An 18103-nucleotide genomic window follows, 5' to 3' on the forward strand; every position below is an offset into this window, starting at 1 on the left:
CAGCTAAACCTCACCTTAAAGAATAAAAAGCCAATGGCCTAATACACCTGCCATCCTGCACCACCATTATTATAACTATAACGCCCCTCAACCAAAATCGTGCACCACTCTCACCCTTCATGATCCATACTCAGTCATTGAAATCGCGTAAAATGTATTAACTCACAGCAATTATTCTATTCACAATTCTAGTGGTGGGACGAAGTGATGGACATCTTTAACGGGGTATGATCTCTACTATATAATACTAGTTATAGTCTAAGTTTATTACCTTCCGATTGAGTTACTCGTGATTGAGTTTTCCGTTACCTAACGAGAATTAAACCTTTTCCAACCTATCTGCTTACAATTGTATCTTTCCCTGCCAACCATTGCCTTCAAAAAATGCCTGATCCATATCCTTCGCAAAGTGGCTTAGGGAGCATACGCGTATTCCACGTATTATCATAGAGTTTGTCGATGATTTCGACGGAATCGGAGTAAGTTTCCCCTGGACAGAACATCCATCAGTCTGAGCGAGGCAGAAATCATTGCAACAGGCACCAGAACTACTAATTAAAGCCACTCAATACAAGTCTTAAGTTACTCCTATTAAGATATCTTTTTCCTTTATATCTTTATCCTTTGTCTCCGTTTTTGAATAGAATCTTGAACAATCGAAACTCTCACCATTGTACACTGAAGGTAACTTGTCCAGGTGAGATCATAAGAGTTCCATTCATATTTCTTTATTTAAATCTAAAAATACTCATTCCAGAGCTCTGGCCAAGGAATCTGGCTATACCAGTGACTCCAACCTAGTCTTCCGCAAGAAGGAGCTTCCAGTGAGCAGTCCTTTGAGTCCCGTGGAACAAAGGCAGGCCTACAAGAGTCTCCAGGCAGGCGGAGAACCTCCACTGCTCGGCTTCCGTAAGCCCGCGCCCGAGAAGCCCCGTGGTGAGTCTGTCTTTTTCCGATTATTGTTCCAGGATAGTTCCACTGTTGAGAAATAATATTTAGAAATCTAATGACTAACTTAGTTTTAAGACGCTGGGCTATTTTACTTACTAATCCTGCAAACGGTGTTGGTTCCAAGGTCTCTATCTTTCCTACACTCAAGCTATCTAAAATGGTAAAATCTTAGCCACTTGTTGCCCCAGTTTCGTTGCCTCTCACCCACCCTCTCTCTCACTGCTCACCTGAAGTTGTTTTTGCCCGCCCACAAGGATGTGGGTGCCACCCAAAGCACCACCGTTAACGGCACCACGGCACAGGCACCACTTAAAACCACGTCCAGACGATGCCTAATCTCCAAAACCGATTTATTGCCTTCCTCCAAAGAAATCGTGGAGGAGTTCGAATTCATACAGATCACTCCCACGCTCACAAAGATTCGAGTGAGCACCAAGGAGCTGGAAGAGGAAGAACCAGTAAAGCCATCAGCACCACCCCCACCACCGCCTCCACCGCCGCCGCCACCACCACCTACCCACATCCAAAGCTTGCAAGAAAGGAGGAGCCAGAAGCCGACGAAGATGTTCTCGCAGATTTCGAAGAATCTGCCCTCGTTCATACCGCTGAGCAAGAAGCAGCAGGCGCCGCAGGATGAGCCTCCACCAAGGCCGCCCCACCGGAAGTCCAGTTGCACCAAGAGCACGGTCCGGGTGCTCAGCTCCGCTTCCAAGTCCAGGCACGAGCAGTGCTTCCAGCCGCCGAATGGGCCGGCCACTGGAGTGTCCACCATCACTCTCAGGAAGGTAGCCACCTCGAGTTGTTCCCGTCGGGAGCCCATCTGTCGCTCCAAGTCCGTGGGCGCTGTGTCCACGCTGCTGCAGACTCTGACCGCCACCAAGGAGACGAGGCTGACCCGCCGGGTGCAGCAACAGCAGCAGCAGTCCCGCCTGAGGTCTGCCAGCCCCAGTCGCAGACCAGCTCGCCTCCTGGCGCTGCGTCAGTCCAGCCGTAGTCCAGTGGCCTTTGGCCGAAGCATCTCCAAGGAGCGGAGCTTCGCCGAGGAGAAGAAGCGGCTAGAGAATACTCTCCCACCCAGTCGCACCAACTTTGAGGCCAGTACGAATATACTCCGGGATCCATCGCTGAAGTCTCCCCAAGAAGTGAAGGAGGCAGTGCGTTCGTATGCCACTTCGCGCAGCAAGTCACTGCCCCGACTTCGTCCTACTGTCAGTACAGTGAGCACTACCACGCGACAGACCATGTGCTTCCCGCAAGTGCGGCCCCAAACGCTGCTGGCTTGTGGCACTCGCTCGCTGAGGAAGTCCTCCTCCAAGACCGCCAAGGGTCAGGCCAAAACGGGCTCCAATGACAGCCTGCCGCGCAGCAACTCCACCTTCTCCATTGACTCGATGGTGCACCAGGAGTATGTTCCCATAGCCCCGCCCAAAACCTATGTGGGCAAATCCAGGGGCACCGGCGGCTCCAAGGCTCTGGTCCCGCTTCAGAGCAGTCGCAGCGAAGGACATGTTCCCCGGAAGCGCCAGCAGGGGAAGGCAGCTGCCAAGCCAGCACCTCCACCACTGACGGTTCACTCGTACAGCGAGTCGGTGCGGGAGAAGACCAACTTCTGGAACGACTACAATGCCAAGCAGGCCATGTCCCTGCCGCAGGAGTACAAGTTCTGCTCCGAGGATGTCTGCGACTTCTCGGCCCCTCCGCCGCAGCCGTGCATTGAGGATCTGGTGTGGAAGTACGAGGGCAATGACCAGCACCGTCCGCCCAAGCAAGTGGCTGTGACGGACATTGCCCGTCCCCTATCGCCGCAACTGAGCCAGGAGCGCCGCTTCTCGCCCACTCGGGAGGTGAGGGTGCCCCAGATCAACCGGGAGGTGCGCTCCCCCTCGCGCCGTCGCATCGACAGCCTGCGCTCCAAGGACAAGGAGCAGTCCCTGGCCCGGGCCAGCAGCCTGAGCAGCGCCGATGACCGGGGCCGTAAGTCGACGCCCGCCCCCTCTCAGGGACTCTACCAGTGCGGAGAACTGGCCCACAGCGCCACTTCCTTGACCCACCTGGAGCGCCACAGCCCCAGCTGCCGCTATCGCAACAACTGCGAGCGTTTCACCGAGCTGAACCGTTTCTACAGCACGCTGGAGCGAGTGGGGCAACTGGAGAGGGCCACCTCCTCCAGCAGCTTCCATCCGCTGCGCAAAGACGCCGAGCTCCTGGACTTCGACGAGTGGCGCAAGGTGCGACTGCATGAACGAGCCGAGAAGGAGCTGCAGTACCTGGTGGGCAAATTACAGGATGACCAGAAGCAAAGGGATCTGCACTTTCGGTCCAAGGACGTGGAAGCCATCAAGTGGCGCCAGGACGCTGATCAAGCCCTGTGCACCAAGAAGAAATCCGTGGAGGATCTGCGGGACAACTTCGAGCAGTTGAACTTCCTGCGGCAGCAACAGCAGCTGCAATCCGAGCCAGTTCATCGCCACTGGAGGCGCAACACGGTGGCCGACTTGGCCAGTAGTCTGGAGCAGCGCGTGAAGGTAGAGCCCGAAATGGATCGCCATTTGGACAACGACTTGGTGAGCACCTTGTCCAAGGACCAGATCAAGAAAATCACCCAGCAACTTAACGAGATATACTCCGGTAACCGTCAAATACCCGCCGTCGAAGAGCAGTATGTGGTCACTGTGGAAAAGGGTGCCCGACCCAATGGCCTAAAAGTCCGCTGCAACTCCAGCATCTCCAAGGACCAGCTCCTCGGATCTGTTCAGCGCAAGAGAGAGGAGCAGCAAGCCAACCAGACGCTGCCACGTGCCACACGGAGTCAGTCGCCGGTGGTGGTGGCCAGAGAGACTCGTGGCGCCATTGCGGCCAAGAATGCGGAGCTGACCCTCACAAAGCCACCAGAAGTGCCTCCCCGGCCAAAGGCCACGCCCAGCCAGGAGGCGAAAACCAAGCCACCACCAAAAGAAGACGCCAAAGAGGATCCTCGTGATCCCTCCGAGAATATCAACCAGAAAATACAGTACTTCGAGGATCGCCAGTTTGATGAGCCACCAAAGACCATCTACCACGCTCGCGAGGACTCCTCTCCGGACGAGGCGGAGGTCATGCGACTCATCGAGCACAACATGCAGGAACGGCAAAGGGCCAGGGGACAGACCTGCCTGCAGCACCAGGAGCTGAGCAACTCCCTGACCGACCTGAGCGGGGTGTTCGGCGAACGACCTGCTGCCCGGGTAAATTTTCACTTGCACAGCCCACCCGAGCGCCCGCCCGACGATACGGAACTTATCAGCTTTGGGAACGGTTCTCCGGATCCCGCAGACGCCAGTCTTGAGCTCTACTCGGACTCCTACTACCGTTCGAGGAGTTTGTCGCCCCAAAGCCAGGCCTCCGCCTGCTCCAGCTCCTACTTGCAGAGAGTCTACACCGGGGAGGTGCGGAAAATGCGCCAGCACTTCGAGAGCATCCATCAGTCCGGCGAGCAGTCCCGGGAACAGTCCTCAGAACGGAGGGATTTTTTTGGGCTTAGCTCGCTGCGGAGGGCGCGCAGCGATCCCGAAGTGAATACGGGATCCAAAGACGCCCCGGACACCGCTTCGGAGGCGGTGTCGAAGGAGCAGGCGGGGGATGTGCCCCGACTGACCCACAAGTTCGAACTACGTGGCGCCACGCCGTCGCCCGAGCGAGGAAGGCGGCGTCAGAGGAGTGCCCAGGATCGCCTGATGCCCCACATCGATATCATTAGCAAGACGGCGGCCTTGAAGCGAGAGCTCCTGCCGCGGAGCAGCCCCACTCGGAGTCTGAGCACCGGCAGCCAGTGCGTTGAGCGCTTGAGGATGCGCTACGAATCGCCGGAGCTGCAGACCCAGAGCTACCTGTCCACCTCGCATCCGGACATGCGGGATGTGCACGTAATCTCGCCGCACCTGAGTGCCGACTGGGTGGCCCACCGCCATCCGCTGCCCTCAAAGCCGAAACCTCAGCTGCCGAAGAAGCCCCAGAGAGAGGTTGTCCAAAGGGCCAGCTCCACCTCGCCACCACGACCGGCCAGGTCGCAGAGCCATCGCCTCAGCTCGCGGCTAACCAGCTGCATGAAAGACATCTTCGCCAACCAGAAGTTCGATCCCAGCAAGCATCGTCCCAAGGCACGATATGTTCCAGAGGGTGCGGAGACCAGCAAGAAGAAACCCGATGCCAGAGAGAAGAGTCAACCCAATGGCAATGGCACTTTGGAACGTCTCAAGAAGACCATGGCGGTGACTTTCAAAGGTGACTAGAAACAAAAACCATAACTTGCAGGTGAAACAGTGAGAGGGAGGATCACTTTAGGGGTCAGAGAGGTAAGGGATCTGGGGCAACTCTTTAGTAATCCCTCAGCCATTTGCTTCGTTGGTCGCCTGAACTCGTAGAGTTACCTAGCTGCTTCTGTTCTATTGGGTACTTACTCCCTAATTGGTTTAACACTCGAAATTATCCCTTTACTCCGTCTATTATCTGTCTACGTTGGCGCAGATCTCGACCCGAATGCGCCTCCTATTCCCCCCCAGCCGCCAGTCAAGGGTCTCTCATCCTACGATATCCCGTACAACTCCGACACCGTCGATGGAACAGGTGAGTGACGAAAGATTCAGGTGTTTTTCCTGATTCCTGGACAGGAATTGTTTGCCAGCTTGTATTAAGTATATATTATATGGAAGTTATTATAGTCTGAAAAGTAAACCAGAGCAATAGGTCTAGTCTTTGTTTTGAATATATTTAAATAAATATTTCCACCCCCTTTGGGAACTGGTATCTCCGCCCCTGCTGCCACTATCTACTGTCATACGTTGACCTTTCCTAAAAGCGTTTTTACTACCGCCATGAGGTAGAATTTCCGCAATTGCTGCAATTTGGCTTTGAAGGTGTGCCGTGTGCTTCGGATGACCAAATTAATCGATATCCTCAATGAAAACGCCGGCCACGCGGACGCTCTGACCCGCTTAGTTCGTCCGACCCACCACCCAACCACCCACCTGTCTACCTGGCCCGAAAGTGGTGTTGCTATTGTTATTTGCCGCCAGGGGGGTGGCTCACCTTGCCGGTTCGAGCGTTGCCATGGCCAAGACGGTGCCGTCAACAAAACAACAAACTGCCACTGGAAGTGGGCTCTGGAATACTCGCGCGCCACTCACCGTGGCCGTTAGTCAGTTTCACTTTTCCGGGCCGCAAAAAACACGTCGCTCGGAAGAAAACGCGTCCGTCCGAATTAAATGCCCCGTAACCGGGTACTTACGGCTTACGCAACTGTGTGTGGGTAGCGGTAGCGAGATGATCCACCAAACACTGGCTCCCCATCGCAGCCAATCCTCCAGCTACTCCAAGAACAAGGCGGTCCACTGGCGGCAAAAACTACATCGCAGTTGCAACGACCTGGATGCGGATGATGGGCAGCTGGTGGACTCACAGAACTGGTGGCGCAGCTCCGAGATTAATCACAATCCCTGGCAACGACCGCAAAGCAGTGGTGGCGACACTACCCCCCACTACCAGAGTGACAACAACAACAGTGGCAACATCCGTCCCCGCAACAACAATGTGGTGTTGCATCAGGAAAATGGGGTCTGCAATGTACCCAACTGCGGCAAAATCCTGTGGATTCATCGCCAGGGATACGACTACCCCAGACCCCCTTCCGCCCCTTTGAGGCCACCACCTCCGCCCCAGTATCAGAGTGGTGCGGTGGGTTACCACGTGGTGGGTCTGCCCCACACCCCTCAGCCCAGTCAGCGGCAGGCTTACCTGGCCAACCAGCGCGCCATCGGAGCTTCCATGCCCCTGCTCCTGTGGCAGCAACAGCAGCAGAAGCAGTATCTGCCACAGAAGCATCTAAGGCAGTGGCCAGAGCGTTAGTATTTGAATTAAAGGATTAATTATTAAAGTTAATTATTAAATATTAAAGTAAGTGGCTTGCTAGTCACTCCGCGACATAAAAGAAAGCCAAACGATCGATTGAACCCCCTTTCCATGCACTTTCTCATTTGACTAAAGCGACCTTCCTGTTTTTTTTGCACTTTCTCACGGTTTTTCTTTTGCAAAAACAAAAAAAAAAGTAAAAACTCGTTATCACCTGGGCTGCCACAGCTGGGAGATTGCCACAGAGCTGGCAAAGAGAGAGGCCGCCAGCTAGGCACACGCTGCTCACCAGCTTTTCGCCACGCTCCTCACGTTTCAGTGATAAAAGCTTGCAAGTGTGTGAGTAAGTGCGATAAAAAGCTCTTCTCCGCCAAAGATCGAGATGGGGGAAAGGCACAGTGGGTGGGATTTTGTAATTATCAGATAGCTTAAACATCTCATAGATATAAGTGAGAAAAAATTAATAGCGTTTTCAGTTAGAATTCCCAAACTAAAAAGCAACTAAACTTTATAATAATATTAAATCAAAATAATTTATTATTTCATCCCACTGTTGCTCGGCCCCCCTTTGAAACAACAACAGTATCTTGGAAACGTGAGTAGGCGCCGGTAAAAAAAAAAAAATAATAAAAAAACGGAACTTGTAGTAAGCGAGTAAGCGCCACTATCTTTGGAGATTACTCACCCAAAAAAAAAGAGACTCTGACGTCGACGCCGAAGCTTCGTCTTCTGGCCTCTCTACGCTCTCCCATTCATTCCTTTCGCTCTTGGTCTCCCCCATCCCCTTCTCCTTCCCTATCTAGTGCTTTCTCTTTCTTTCGGTTGCTTAGAGGAGCTGCTCCCCATAATAGGGGGGGGCCTCCATTCAGTTTCGATTTCGGTTTCAGTTTAGCGCAACGCGAGCAACGGTAAAGTCGGGCGTAAAGTGCCTCCCCCTTCTTTCTCTCAGCCTCAAGTGGAGCGTAAAGCGGTTGTTGTTGTTTGTTGTTTGTTGTTTTTGTGAGGCTTTATCAGAAAATGAATCCAACCTTCGATTTGAATTCAGAATTCGATTCTGATTGATTTAAGTGACTAATGAGCGGCAAGCAAAAGAAAACTTAATTGAGCGTGAAAAGCAGGGAAAATCAAGGAAAAGCCTTGAAAATAGTATTCTAATTTTGTGTGTGAGTGTTCTTGGAAGTACTTTTCAAAGGAAAATCCGATGAAACATCCGGAATGAGTCATCTTTAGGCCTTTATTTCCTTGGAATGTGTTCTTAAATTTTAACTTACATTTTAAATATTTAAACAATCATGATTGATGACTGATCCACTTTCAAATGATAAGTAATCTTGGCTAATATGGCTCTGATTTTCCATCCCCATACAAGGCACTTTCGCAAAAAAATGTGCCGCGCAGCGAATCAGTGAAAGTGAAAATCCCCCGAGTGTCAATTAGACCTCTCTTTCCATTTCTCCGCTTACAAAGCGGTTGTTAATTGTTGTTGTCCGAGCCGAGAGACAAAGCACTGTGGCTCATGTGGTATTTGCCGCACAAATATTTGTGCAGCTGCCCCCTTCCAAACCACACCGTTCCACCCAACCCGTGGTTTTCCCCTTGAGATTTCCCCTCCCGAATGGGGTCAATTGAAGTTGTGTTGTTTTTTTTTTATTGAAATTATCTTTTTATCAGTCTTATAGCCCGCTGCGCAGTTCCATTAAGGCATCAATTGAATCGAGTGGAAGCGTTTAGCAGAGCACTTCAAGGCATCCAGTATTAAAATATTCTTGAAATGAGTAATTCTCATACAAATAGGGAAGTGTGTGGCTCTTATCACGAGGTCATTTGGCTTATTATAGCTCTTGATAGAGATCTTTGTATCTCCGTATCTCTGTATCTCTGAAGTTTTCAGCTCAGAGCCCAATTAACTCGTTAGGCTAACGAGAACATTAACTTCAATTGCAGCCGAGAGAGCTGCTTAATTCAATTGGAGATTGTGCCTAGGAGTATAAGGCCTATCAGGTGGAAGGGGGTAGGACTGTTTATTTGCCTACCGATTGGCAGACAGATATGTACGGCCGCACCCGACTCCCGAGATAAGCCAGTGTTTCGTAACAGAAGCGGCGGCAGTAACAACGATTTGCGGTCGGATCGTCTTACGTCTGAGACAACGACATCAACTTGCTATTTTTAGGGTAAACAGGGGCTACACTATAAGAAAAAAAAGGGTCTAATCTTAGTCTGAGGGGTTTTAAGAGTGCTCTAGACAACAGAACACTGTCCAGATAGAAGACTTAGAACTAAGTTAACTAGGATTCGGATCAACACCTCCACAGCTGCTGCTTGAGCTTGAGCCTGAAACGCTTTTGTGCTTTGTGCCTCTTATCTGAACAGAGTCTCCCAATCGTTACTATGCCACAGACGTGAACATCCACTTCAAGACCCCGATCAGGCATGAGCAGCGCCAGAACATACCGGAGGACGAACTAGCCATACGCCAAGCGGAGCACATGCAGAAGCTCTACCAGGAGGAGCGACGTCGCAAGTATCTACAGGAGTTGCAGGACATGAATTCGCGACGCCACACGGACAACTTTACGCCCTCCCAGAAGTCGCCCATCGCCCTCAATCGCTACGATGACTTCCCCACGGACGTGACCCTCAAGTCGCTGGTGGGCCCCAAGACGGTGGCCCGGGCACTTTTCAACTTCCAGGGACAGAGCTCCAAGTAAAGTGGAATATATCCTTCGATAGGAGTCCTTTTTAACTCTTTTGTTCCTTTCAATAGGGAGCTCTCCTTCCGCAAGGGCGACACCATCTACATTCGGCGACAGATCGATCCGAACTGGTACGAGGGCGAACACAATGCCATGATTGGCCTGCTGCCAGTCAGTTATGTCGAGGTGAGTGCCACTACCCACAAAGAGATCACCTCCAATCCAATTTATGCTCTATTATTCTCGAAATATCAGATCGTCAGCCGTGATGGAGCCCGCACCCCCTCCAAGAGGCCATCGGAGGGACAAGCCCGTGCCAAATACAACTTCCAGGCACAGTCTGGCATCGAACTCTCCCTGAACAAGGGTGAGCTGGTGACTCTGACCCGCCGAGTGGACGGAAACTGGTTCGAGGGCAAGATTGCCAACAGGAAGGGCATCTTCCCGGTCTCCTACGTGGAGGTTGGTCCTCAATCTTTATTGCATAATGGATAATGGTCAGCTAATCCCTCTTCCATCAACAGGTACTCACGGACATCGGGGCCGAGGACATTGCGGCAAGGACCACCGTGATCAGCACCCAAAGCACCACCAACCTGCGACCCACTCTGGACGCGCTCCGCACAAACATCAACAATGAGTTCAACACACTGACGCAAAACGGATCCCAGCCACCAAACGGAATCCTCAAGGAGACGCGAACACTGCAGAAGACCGACGCCCTCCACGTGGACACCAGCTCCGAGCCATTGGCGTGAGTATCCCTGTCTTTCATTTTAAAAACCATTCTCATTTCCGGATTATTTCCGTTTCAGGTACCGCGCCCTGTACAAGTACCGGCCCCAGAACTCCGACGAGCTGGAGCTGCTCGAGGGCGATGTGGTCCATGTGCTGGAGAAGTGCGACGATGGTTGGTTTGTGGGCACTTCGCAGCGCACCGGCTGCTTCGGCACATTCCCCGGCAACTACGTGGAACGGGCCTAGAGGAGATTGCCAATCCTGCCCCGCGGACGTCGGAGGTCGGAGGTCGTGTCTCTAATCTTAATGAATTTTTTGTAGTCTAATGCGATGAGAGGAGGATGGCAGGCAGGCAGGCAGGCAGGCTGGAAGGCTGGAAGGCTCTAAGATTAACTCTGATTTGGTTCTACTGGATTATTTTATGTTGTTGTTAAATAATTCTTATCCCGCTAATTCTGATGCTTTCGTTTGCCGTAATTTAAAGCTATTTATTTATTTTTAAACAGAGCATTAATTATATCAATGTTGGAATTACGTTTATTTATGAAGTGCAAGAATATTAACCAGACGTTGTACCCTCCACTCTCCCCCATTCACCCACGCCCTCACACACCACACCACACACCACACACACACACCAAATATCGAAGAAACTAAATTAAGAACATACTTATATGGTATATATTTTGTCGTTTACCTACTAATTTTAACTAGTCACAGCTAATTTCCAAAAAGAGAATCGTTAATCAAAACTATGAAGAAGCAAGCAGAGACCGTTGAACTAAAGTGCCTTAAAGTTGAAATTTGAATGACTAAAAAATAAAAAAAAAATTAAAATAATAATAAAAATCATGTGCTAAGAACCAAGTGCCCCCTGTTGAGTCGGCTAAATGGATATTTATTATTGATAATTAATAATTATGATGATATTGTCGGGTCCGAACCAGCAGAAACAGAAACCATTTTATAATCATTTAAAAAAAGCGTTTATTACACAGACACTGTTGCAAGCGTATTTAGTAAATAAAGATGAAACTAAAAAACAAATCATAGACTATTTTTTGGGAGGATAGACTATTTTTTTCACAATATTTAATAACAAAACTATTCGAAAGGTAGGTTTTTTAATTCAAGGATTGAATTTTAATAATTTAAAAAGAGTTATAAGTAAAAGTTACTAATCCATTAAAACAAGTGCCTATAAAAATTAATCTTTAAATATAAAACATTTATATTCTTCCCTTTTTTTTATCTTTTGGTTACATTTCATGGTGTAGTTTACAACTAATTAGTGACTTAAAATAAACAACACTTTATCCCTTTTTAACATAAAGCCTAAGCCCGGGAATAAATTACTCTAAGACCCTACTTTCACCATCACGTTTGGACCATTTTCCGTTTCCGCTCCTGCTTCAGCTCCCGCTTCACTGCCCGCTGCTCCAATTCCTCCGTGTACTCGGCGTACATGGCCAGCAGGGCGGGGTACAGCTTGTGGTAGTGCTGCAGGTCGTCGACGGTCACCTGCATGTTGTCGAAGGCAATGGCCACCTGCTTCATGTCCTCGGCATCCGGCAGCCTCGGGCACTTGGCGTAGCGCTGCGAGAAGTGGGTGAGAATGGTGTGACGGGCGTTCATGTTCCGGCCCTGCTGGATCGCCTGCGAAACTGTGCTGTGCGTCTTGACCCGGGCCTCCTCCTCCAGGTCGTCCTCCATGGTGGCTTCGTGGATGAGCACCGTGGAGTTGCGACCCAGTTCGATCAGGTCCAGACACGGCATCGTGTCACCACTGTAGGTGATCTTTATGGGTTCCCCTTCATGCTGGGCCGCCAAGGTGAGACTGATGCCAAAGGAGTTGGGACAGTGCCTCACCAGACAGGTGGCAATAGCGGTGATGCCCAGGGCTTCCACCTTTTCTCCGGTCAGAGGACTTTCCAGCAGTTCTCCGTTGCCCACCAAGGTGTAAGAGTCTTCGATAGGCTCGATCTGGCGGTTGTAGAACTCCAGCCACGGTTCTATCTGACGAGGAGCCAGCAGGATCAGAGGTTCCACTTTCTGCTTCAGCTTCCTCCTCTCCCGAAGCAGCCCGATCAGACCAATGTGGTGATCGGCATGCAAGTGGGACACGTAAATGGCTTGCAGTTGAGCGAGGACTGTTTCCGCTCTACTCCTGCCATAGAGCCTCACAATCTGGCCATAAGTTCCCTCCCCACAGTCCAGCAGCACGTAGGCGTCGGCTGCCGTTTGAATCAGGATGGAGCTAACGTTGCGCGTCTTGTTGGGAATACACGAGCCCGTTCCGAGAAAAATAATTTTGGGGTAGCTGTTGGTAGAGCTGGCCGGGAAGGAGTACTCTTCCTTAAACTTGGCCAGCAGTTCCGTGAAGCCAGGTACAGCATGGGTCTCCTTCACGTACTCTTCGGGCGTGAGCTTGGCTTCTAGGGTGCGATCCAGTCCTATTGGAAAGATAAGAGCATGTTACTTCCATTGCCTTAATTGCTTAGATAAGAGTTTTATCAAATACGTACCTTTTTTTGGCCTCAAGTGGAAACTGGTCATGGACACAACACCCTGTTCCGTAATATCGTCATTCGATGGCTTCTCTGGCTCTTCCTTTTCGGGATCTTCTTCATCTAGCTTGGTTTTCTTCAGGTTTTGGCTGAGGTTCTGACTCTGACACGGCGACTGTTCGCTTAGAAGCGGAAAGACCTGCGGCGCCAGTTGATGCAGCTGATGCTGGATGCGGTGGGCAGCAGCATATCCGGAAAACTGATTGTTCGGGGAGCCCAGATAAATGTGCTGGGTGTCCTTCGAGAAGTTCTGGGCCACGTAGTCCTTGTAGTCTTGAAGAGAAGTTATCCGTTCAGGTGTAAAGTGAATCACTAAGGCCACCTCTGTCAGTTTCTGGCTTCCCAGTTCTTTAATCCGGCTTGCTTGAGCCAAAAGTCCTGGGAGATAATCCTCTGTGGGCACGTCCAGGAAAACAAAGGAGAGGTGCGTTTCACTGGCCTCGGTGACATCGGCCGAGCGCACCACAGTTCCATCGGGCAGAGTGATATCCTGGCCGTTCTTGAGCTTTCCCAGCAGTGGACCCGGCGGAACTCCCTGCTCCACGCACTTCACCAGGTTTAGAGCTCCCGGACGCGGCTTCAGCTGGCAAATGTAGTTGACAACGCTCTTTTCGGGATCCACCGAGCTGGCCAGTGGCAGGGAATCCACCTTTAAGATGGAGTCCTCGAAGCAGCCGCCCCCCGAGCAGTCAATGGTCTGCATCTGGAGGTTCTTTAGGACCACGAAGCGCCGCATCGACTGTAGCATCGTATTGAGGTGTGGGGGTCCATGGAGTCCTACGTTTCTCACCCCAGCATCCTGAATCGTAAGCGCCAGTCCTGGCAGTCCGCCCACAGTGGCCCACGTGTTGCGGGTGACGAAGATCTGCTCCAGTCGAGAGAGGCGAGTCTTGTGCTCATGGGCCAGTCTCTGGGTTCCCTCTCCGCAGTTGAAGAGGTAGCGGGCCTGATCCGTAAACATGTAGACGGCGGCGGGTGCTCCGTTGGCCCCGGCACCCAGCACCTGGAGATTCACAGAGCCAGGAACCACGGAGGCCAACTTCTTTCGCAGCACATTGGGTTCACGCTCATATCGAGGACCTGTCAAGGGATCCGTGGCGGAGGCTATCGTGGCCGCCACCGAGCTGCTCATTTTGAAAGTTCTAATAGTTCCATAAAGCGGCCAACACCTCGATTTCACCACAAACATTCGTATTAAGTCAACGGCGCGGACCTCACGTTTCGGTTACCAGCTGTTGCTTCTAGAGATGAACTATTCGTAAAACTTATCGATAGATTTAATATAAAATTATAAATTAAATACAAAACTTTAATTTTAAATAATAATTTGAAGATATAATAATAAAAAGTTAATAATAGATTAATTATTTTTCAAACAAAACAACCATTCCTGTTATTTTAAAAGCAAAACATTTTGTTGTTTACCAACACTCTTAGCCCAATGTTTTTCTCTGTTATGGTCACACTTAACTCCACGTGCGTTTTGTTTAGCTATTGCCGGGCTGAATTTAAGCGATTTCCCTTGAATATATATTAATTTTCGCATATAGAGAAGACTAGAGAACAAGTAGACATGGTGTTCTTCACGTGCAACATTTGCGGCGAGTCGATCAAGAAGCCGGCGGTGGAGAAACACTACCAGACTCGCTGCCGTGGAAACGACAAGAGCGTATCCTGCATGGATTGCCTCAAGGACTTCTACGGCGAGGAGTATGCGGGCCACACAAAGTGCATCTCCGAGGCTCAGAAGTATGCCAGCCAGGCCCAGGGCTTTGTGGTCAAGGAGCCCCGCAACAAAAACGCCCAGAAGCAGGACAGCTGGATGGACTCCATTCGGGCGATCCTGGACAGCAGCGAGTATCAGTTGACTCCCGCCCTTCGCAACGCCTTCCAGAAACTCCAGAGCGTGGACAATGTGCCACGGAAGAAGGCCAAGTTTGAGAACTTCGTAGGCAACTGCATGCGACTCCCACGACACCAGGCCACCGAGGTGTGGGACATCCTCGAAAAGGAACTCAACAAGCTGAAGGTGGCCAAGCAAGCTGAACTGGCCAGAATCAAGGCTGAAAAGGAGGCAGCCATCCAGCAGAAGAAAGAGTCAGAGGAGGCGCCGCCCACGAAGAAAGCCAAAGTGGAGGAAGCTCCCGAAGAAACCACCAATGGCACGGCCACCAGCGACTTTGATTGGCCTTCACAGCTCACCAAGATTGTGTCGAAGCAGTCCGAGGGTATATTTTTGGAGAAGCTGCGCAAAAAGATTCTCAAAAAGTATACCAAGCATCTGGCTGTGGAGGAGCTGAGCGAAAAGCAGGCCAAGAAATTCACGAAGCGCTTCGACAAGCAATTGAAACTAGCTGACTCCCTGCAGGTGGAGGGCGACCTGGTCAAGGCAGCCAGCTAGCAAAGTATATCCTCTAGACGTAGTTAAGTTATAGCAAAGTACAATAAAAATGTAAGCTGCATGTGCTGTGTATTTCTGTATGATTTTTGTTCTCAAGGACCTCTAGGCCTTGTACTTTAGGTACTGCATGCACTGTTTCAAATAATTTCTGGTCTCTTTGCAAGCGGCTGTTTGCTGGAATTTCTTGGCTGGGCAGTTGAGGATCATCTCGTTCGCCACGCACTCGAAGACCAGGCCAGGGTATGGATGACAGCCATATGAGGACAGGCGCTTGGCCAGCTTCTTGACACCCGTGTGTGGCATTAGGGAAATTGCTGAAAAGGAATCATTTTTATCTGCCGAATATTTCACTTATTAGTTTACTCTCCTACCATGTTTGTCGCACTTTACGTAGGTAGCATAAAGTAGATCCACATCAGCATCGTTTACCAGGTAGGATTCCAGGTGATTCTTCACCTGACGAAGTCGGAGAGACTGACGATTCTTGCCCAGAATCTCGGTGCTGTTAAAAGTGCATTCTGCAGTGCACTAAAAATTGAATTTGTTATTTGTTTCTGGAAGCCTTTTAAAATCGAAACTCACAAACATATAGCTCTGTTCCTCCTCATCCGTGGAGTACTGAATCTTGTCATGCCATTCTCTCTGGCATTCTGTGAACTGTGGTCCCTCCTCGTGCAGGTCGCAGCAGAAATCGTGCTGAAGTAGAAAATAGTAGTAGAATAGTAGTATTTTAACATTCTGTTAAGGCCCTGTTAGGAGTTTAGACTCCATAATGTTATGTCCTATGGTTTTTATAACAAAATGGTTTCCTTTACAAAAAATACATTTAACTTAAAAACAAAGCAAGATTTATTAAAAACTTTTCATATTTCTAGTTTTATATGCTTTCAAGATTAATTAAATATAAAAAGCTCTACTTTTTCTGTCACACTCACCATAGTATCAACCGCATTCAATTCGCAATCCTCGTCCAGATCGGAGGAAGTATTTCTGCCCATAACCCCAATGGCCAAGACCAGGAAGAGGAAACCATTCCGAACTTTAAACATTGTGAACAGTCTGGGACCACAATTGAGAGGCTTTATATCGAAATAGCCCCTATGGAAGTGTAATTTTGCGTAACATTTGATGGCTTTTAATTTGAGGCTTAATTTATGTTTTTAATTATAATGCCCGAAATCGCCCCACTACAGCCGGGGAGTAGTGGAGTCAGAGGCGTCTGAAATTGGAATTCGGGTGCAGCGTCATCCTCATGCATGCGTCGTCATCATTATCGTTCCGCTCCAGTTCCAGGAACCCATTGCAGTTCCATTAGCCCGCTGCACTCGAAGATAAATGATGAAAAGGCGCAGGCATCCATCACCGATCAAGCGGCGCATTATCCAAATATAGCAAAAAAACGCACCGTGGCACGCACTTTCTTCTGGAAAGCGATCGGGATGCAATGTCTCTACTCATAGCAAATGCATGCGGAAGCATTACTTCATTCCCATGCCCCTGCCCAATCCCACTCCCATTTCGGAGCCCCGAGTCCCTCCTAGTCCCACTCCCTAGCCTCTGTTTTCAGCTGCAACTAATTAACCGAGAAATACATCATAAATAGTCCAACTGCCGGTCTCCCCGCCGCCAGCGGCTCGCGTTGCATCTCCGTTTCCAGGTCCTCCCACCCCCAGCTAGCCGCCCCGTTCTTCTCCAGCACCCGATCATCATCAGTCAGGGCGCAGACGTTGCGTCGCTCCCTCAGAAGTCAGAAGTTATCCATTTGTTTATTTTCGACTCGCACACACCCCGCCAAGGAAAGGGATTGGTGTGGATCAGAGATGCCAAAATAGATGCTTTTAATTTTTATTCAAAATAACTAAAAATATTTCAAAGATATTAAAAGGAGCAAGGTCAAAAAGCCTTAAATATTATGGAAGAAAAATCTTAAAAAATCCTCCTAAAAAATAGATTCAAAAAGTCATGTCAGCACCACTATTTTTTTGGGGCAAGACATTAGGAATGGGTGTGGATTTGTGTGTGGACTCGGATGTGTCTGTGTGGTAGGTAGCTGCTCTCCACTCCGCCGTGGCGGCGCTTCACGGTGGCATGGAACGGGGAATTTCTGGTCTGGGGGGCAAGAGCAATCAACCGGCACGTGCCCGCCTGAAGTTCAGTTCTCTGGAATTAGAACGCCCGCAACTAACTAGCCGGATCCGTGTTGCCAAGAAGCCGGGCCTACAAGACTTCATCCGGATAGGGATCAACATCTGATCTTTTAGATCTCTCTCTGAGGAATCTTATTTTATTTTAAGGGATTTTTGGTTTATTAACAACGTATTTAATACGGAAAGGCTTACAATTAAAGTTTTTTATTGTAAAGTTTTATCAAGAAAACTTGCTTTATTTATCCTATAAAAATTCATAATATTATTGAAGATTTTATCTCTTTATTTGTGTATTATTCGCCCTACTAAAATTATTTAAATAATATTGCATACTTATTGAAAAAATCACTTTCAAAAGTGCCAGCCTATTTTAAATAAATATGAGTCTGAATCTAAAATTCAAAAAACACCTTAAGCTTTCGTTTTGTGGATTTTAAAATGTTCAAATTCCACGATTACTGGTTTAATTAGTAATCACAGACTTTTTGATTATTTTCTATTGCTTTGTTGACACCACAGCCAGTGAATTTTGATGGTAAACATCAACAGAGTATAGTCATAATCGCTCTTTCCAACCTCCCGATTGCAGTTTGTGGATGCTATTCGTGGGCCTGCAATTGCATGGATGTTCGAGTATCTGCCGCCTCCAGAAACACTCTCACTTTCAACCACACACACACTCAGATTCAGATACAGATACGCTCACAGATGCAGATACAG

General features: G+C 49.5%; 4 protein-coding genes across 31 annotated transcripts in view; 2 read left to right on the forward strand and 2 right to left on the reverse strand.

Moving 5' to 3' along the window:
- Positions 1–11315, forward strand: part of LOC6495636 (sorbin and SH3 domain-containing protein 1) — a 37646-nt gene extending 26331 nt beyond the window's left edge. For 10 of the 28 annotated variants that reach the window (XM_032450401.2, XM_044715481.1, XM_044715486.1 and 7 more), the window contains 9 exons: positions 193–225; positions 645–697; positions 758–936; positions 1321–5211; positions 9208–9541; positions 9602–9716; positions 9786–9992; positions 10055–10284; positions 10346–11315. In XM_032450401.2, coding sequence (XP_032306292.2) covers positions 193–225; positions 645–697; positions 758–936; positions 1321–5211; positions 9208–9541; positions 9602–9716; positions 9786–9992; positions 10055–10284; positions 10346–10514 — 5211 coding nt within the window. In that variant the 3' untranslated portion in view covers positions 10515–11315. Of the gene's footprint in view, positions 1–192; positions 226–644; positions 698–757; positions 937–1320; positions 5212–5454; positions 5554–6137; positions 6827–9207; positions 9542–9601; positions 9717–9785; positions 9993–10054; positions 10285–10345 lie in introns of those variants that run through there. The other 18 variants (XM_014907904.3, XM_044715489.1, XM_014907913.3 and 15 more) reach the window with 10 other exon arrangements.
- LOC6494988 (ribonuclease Z, mitochondrial) lies at positions 11231–14091 on the reverse strand. The gene is made up of 2 exons (XM_001959234.4): positions 12794–14091; positions 11231–12721 (listed from the first exon to the last, which is right to left on the reverse strand). Exons 1-2 carry the CDS (start codon positions 14022–14024, stop codon positions 11646–11648), a joined length of 2307 nt encoding a protein of 768 aa, XP_001959270.1. The 5' UTR covers positions 14025–14091; the 3' UTR covers positions 11231–11645.
- Positions 14092–14267: 176 nt separating this feature from the next.
- On the forward strand, positions 14268–15297 carry LOC6495637 (cell growth-regulating nucleolar protein). Its single transcript, XM_001959235.3, has one exon. It carries the CDS (start codon positions 14409–14411, stop codon positions 15234–15236), a length of 828 nt encoding a protein of 275 aa, XP_001959271.1. The 5' UTR covers positions 14268–14408; the 3' UTR covers positions 15237–15297.
- On the reverse strand, positions 15268–16891 carry LOC26514173 (general odorant-binding protein 66). Its single transcript, XM_014908499.3, has 4 exons — positions 16172–16891; positions 15819–15932; positions 15608–15764; positions 15268–15550 (listed from the first exon to the last, which is right to left on the reverse strand). The coding sequence occupies exons 1-4, from the start codon at positions 16283–16285 to the stop codon at positions 15339–15341; spliced, it is 597 nt and encodes a 198-aa protein (XP_014763985.1). The 5' UTR covers positions 16286–16891; the 3' UTR covers positions 15268–15338.
- Positions 16892–18103: the final 1212 nt, after the last annotated feature.

The sequence above is a fragment of the Drosophila ananassae genome, chromosome 3L, assembly GCF_017639315.1.
Source record: "Drosophila ananassae strain 14024-0371.13 chromosome 3L, ASM1763931v2, whole genome shotgun sequence".
NCBI lineage: Eukaryota > Metazoa > Arthropoda > Insecta > Diptera > Drosophilidae > Drosophila > Drosophila ananassae.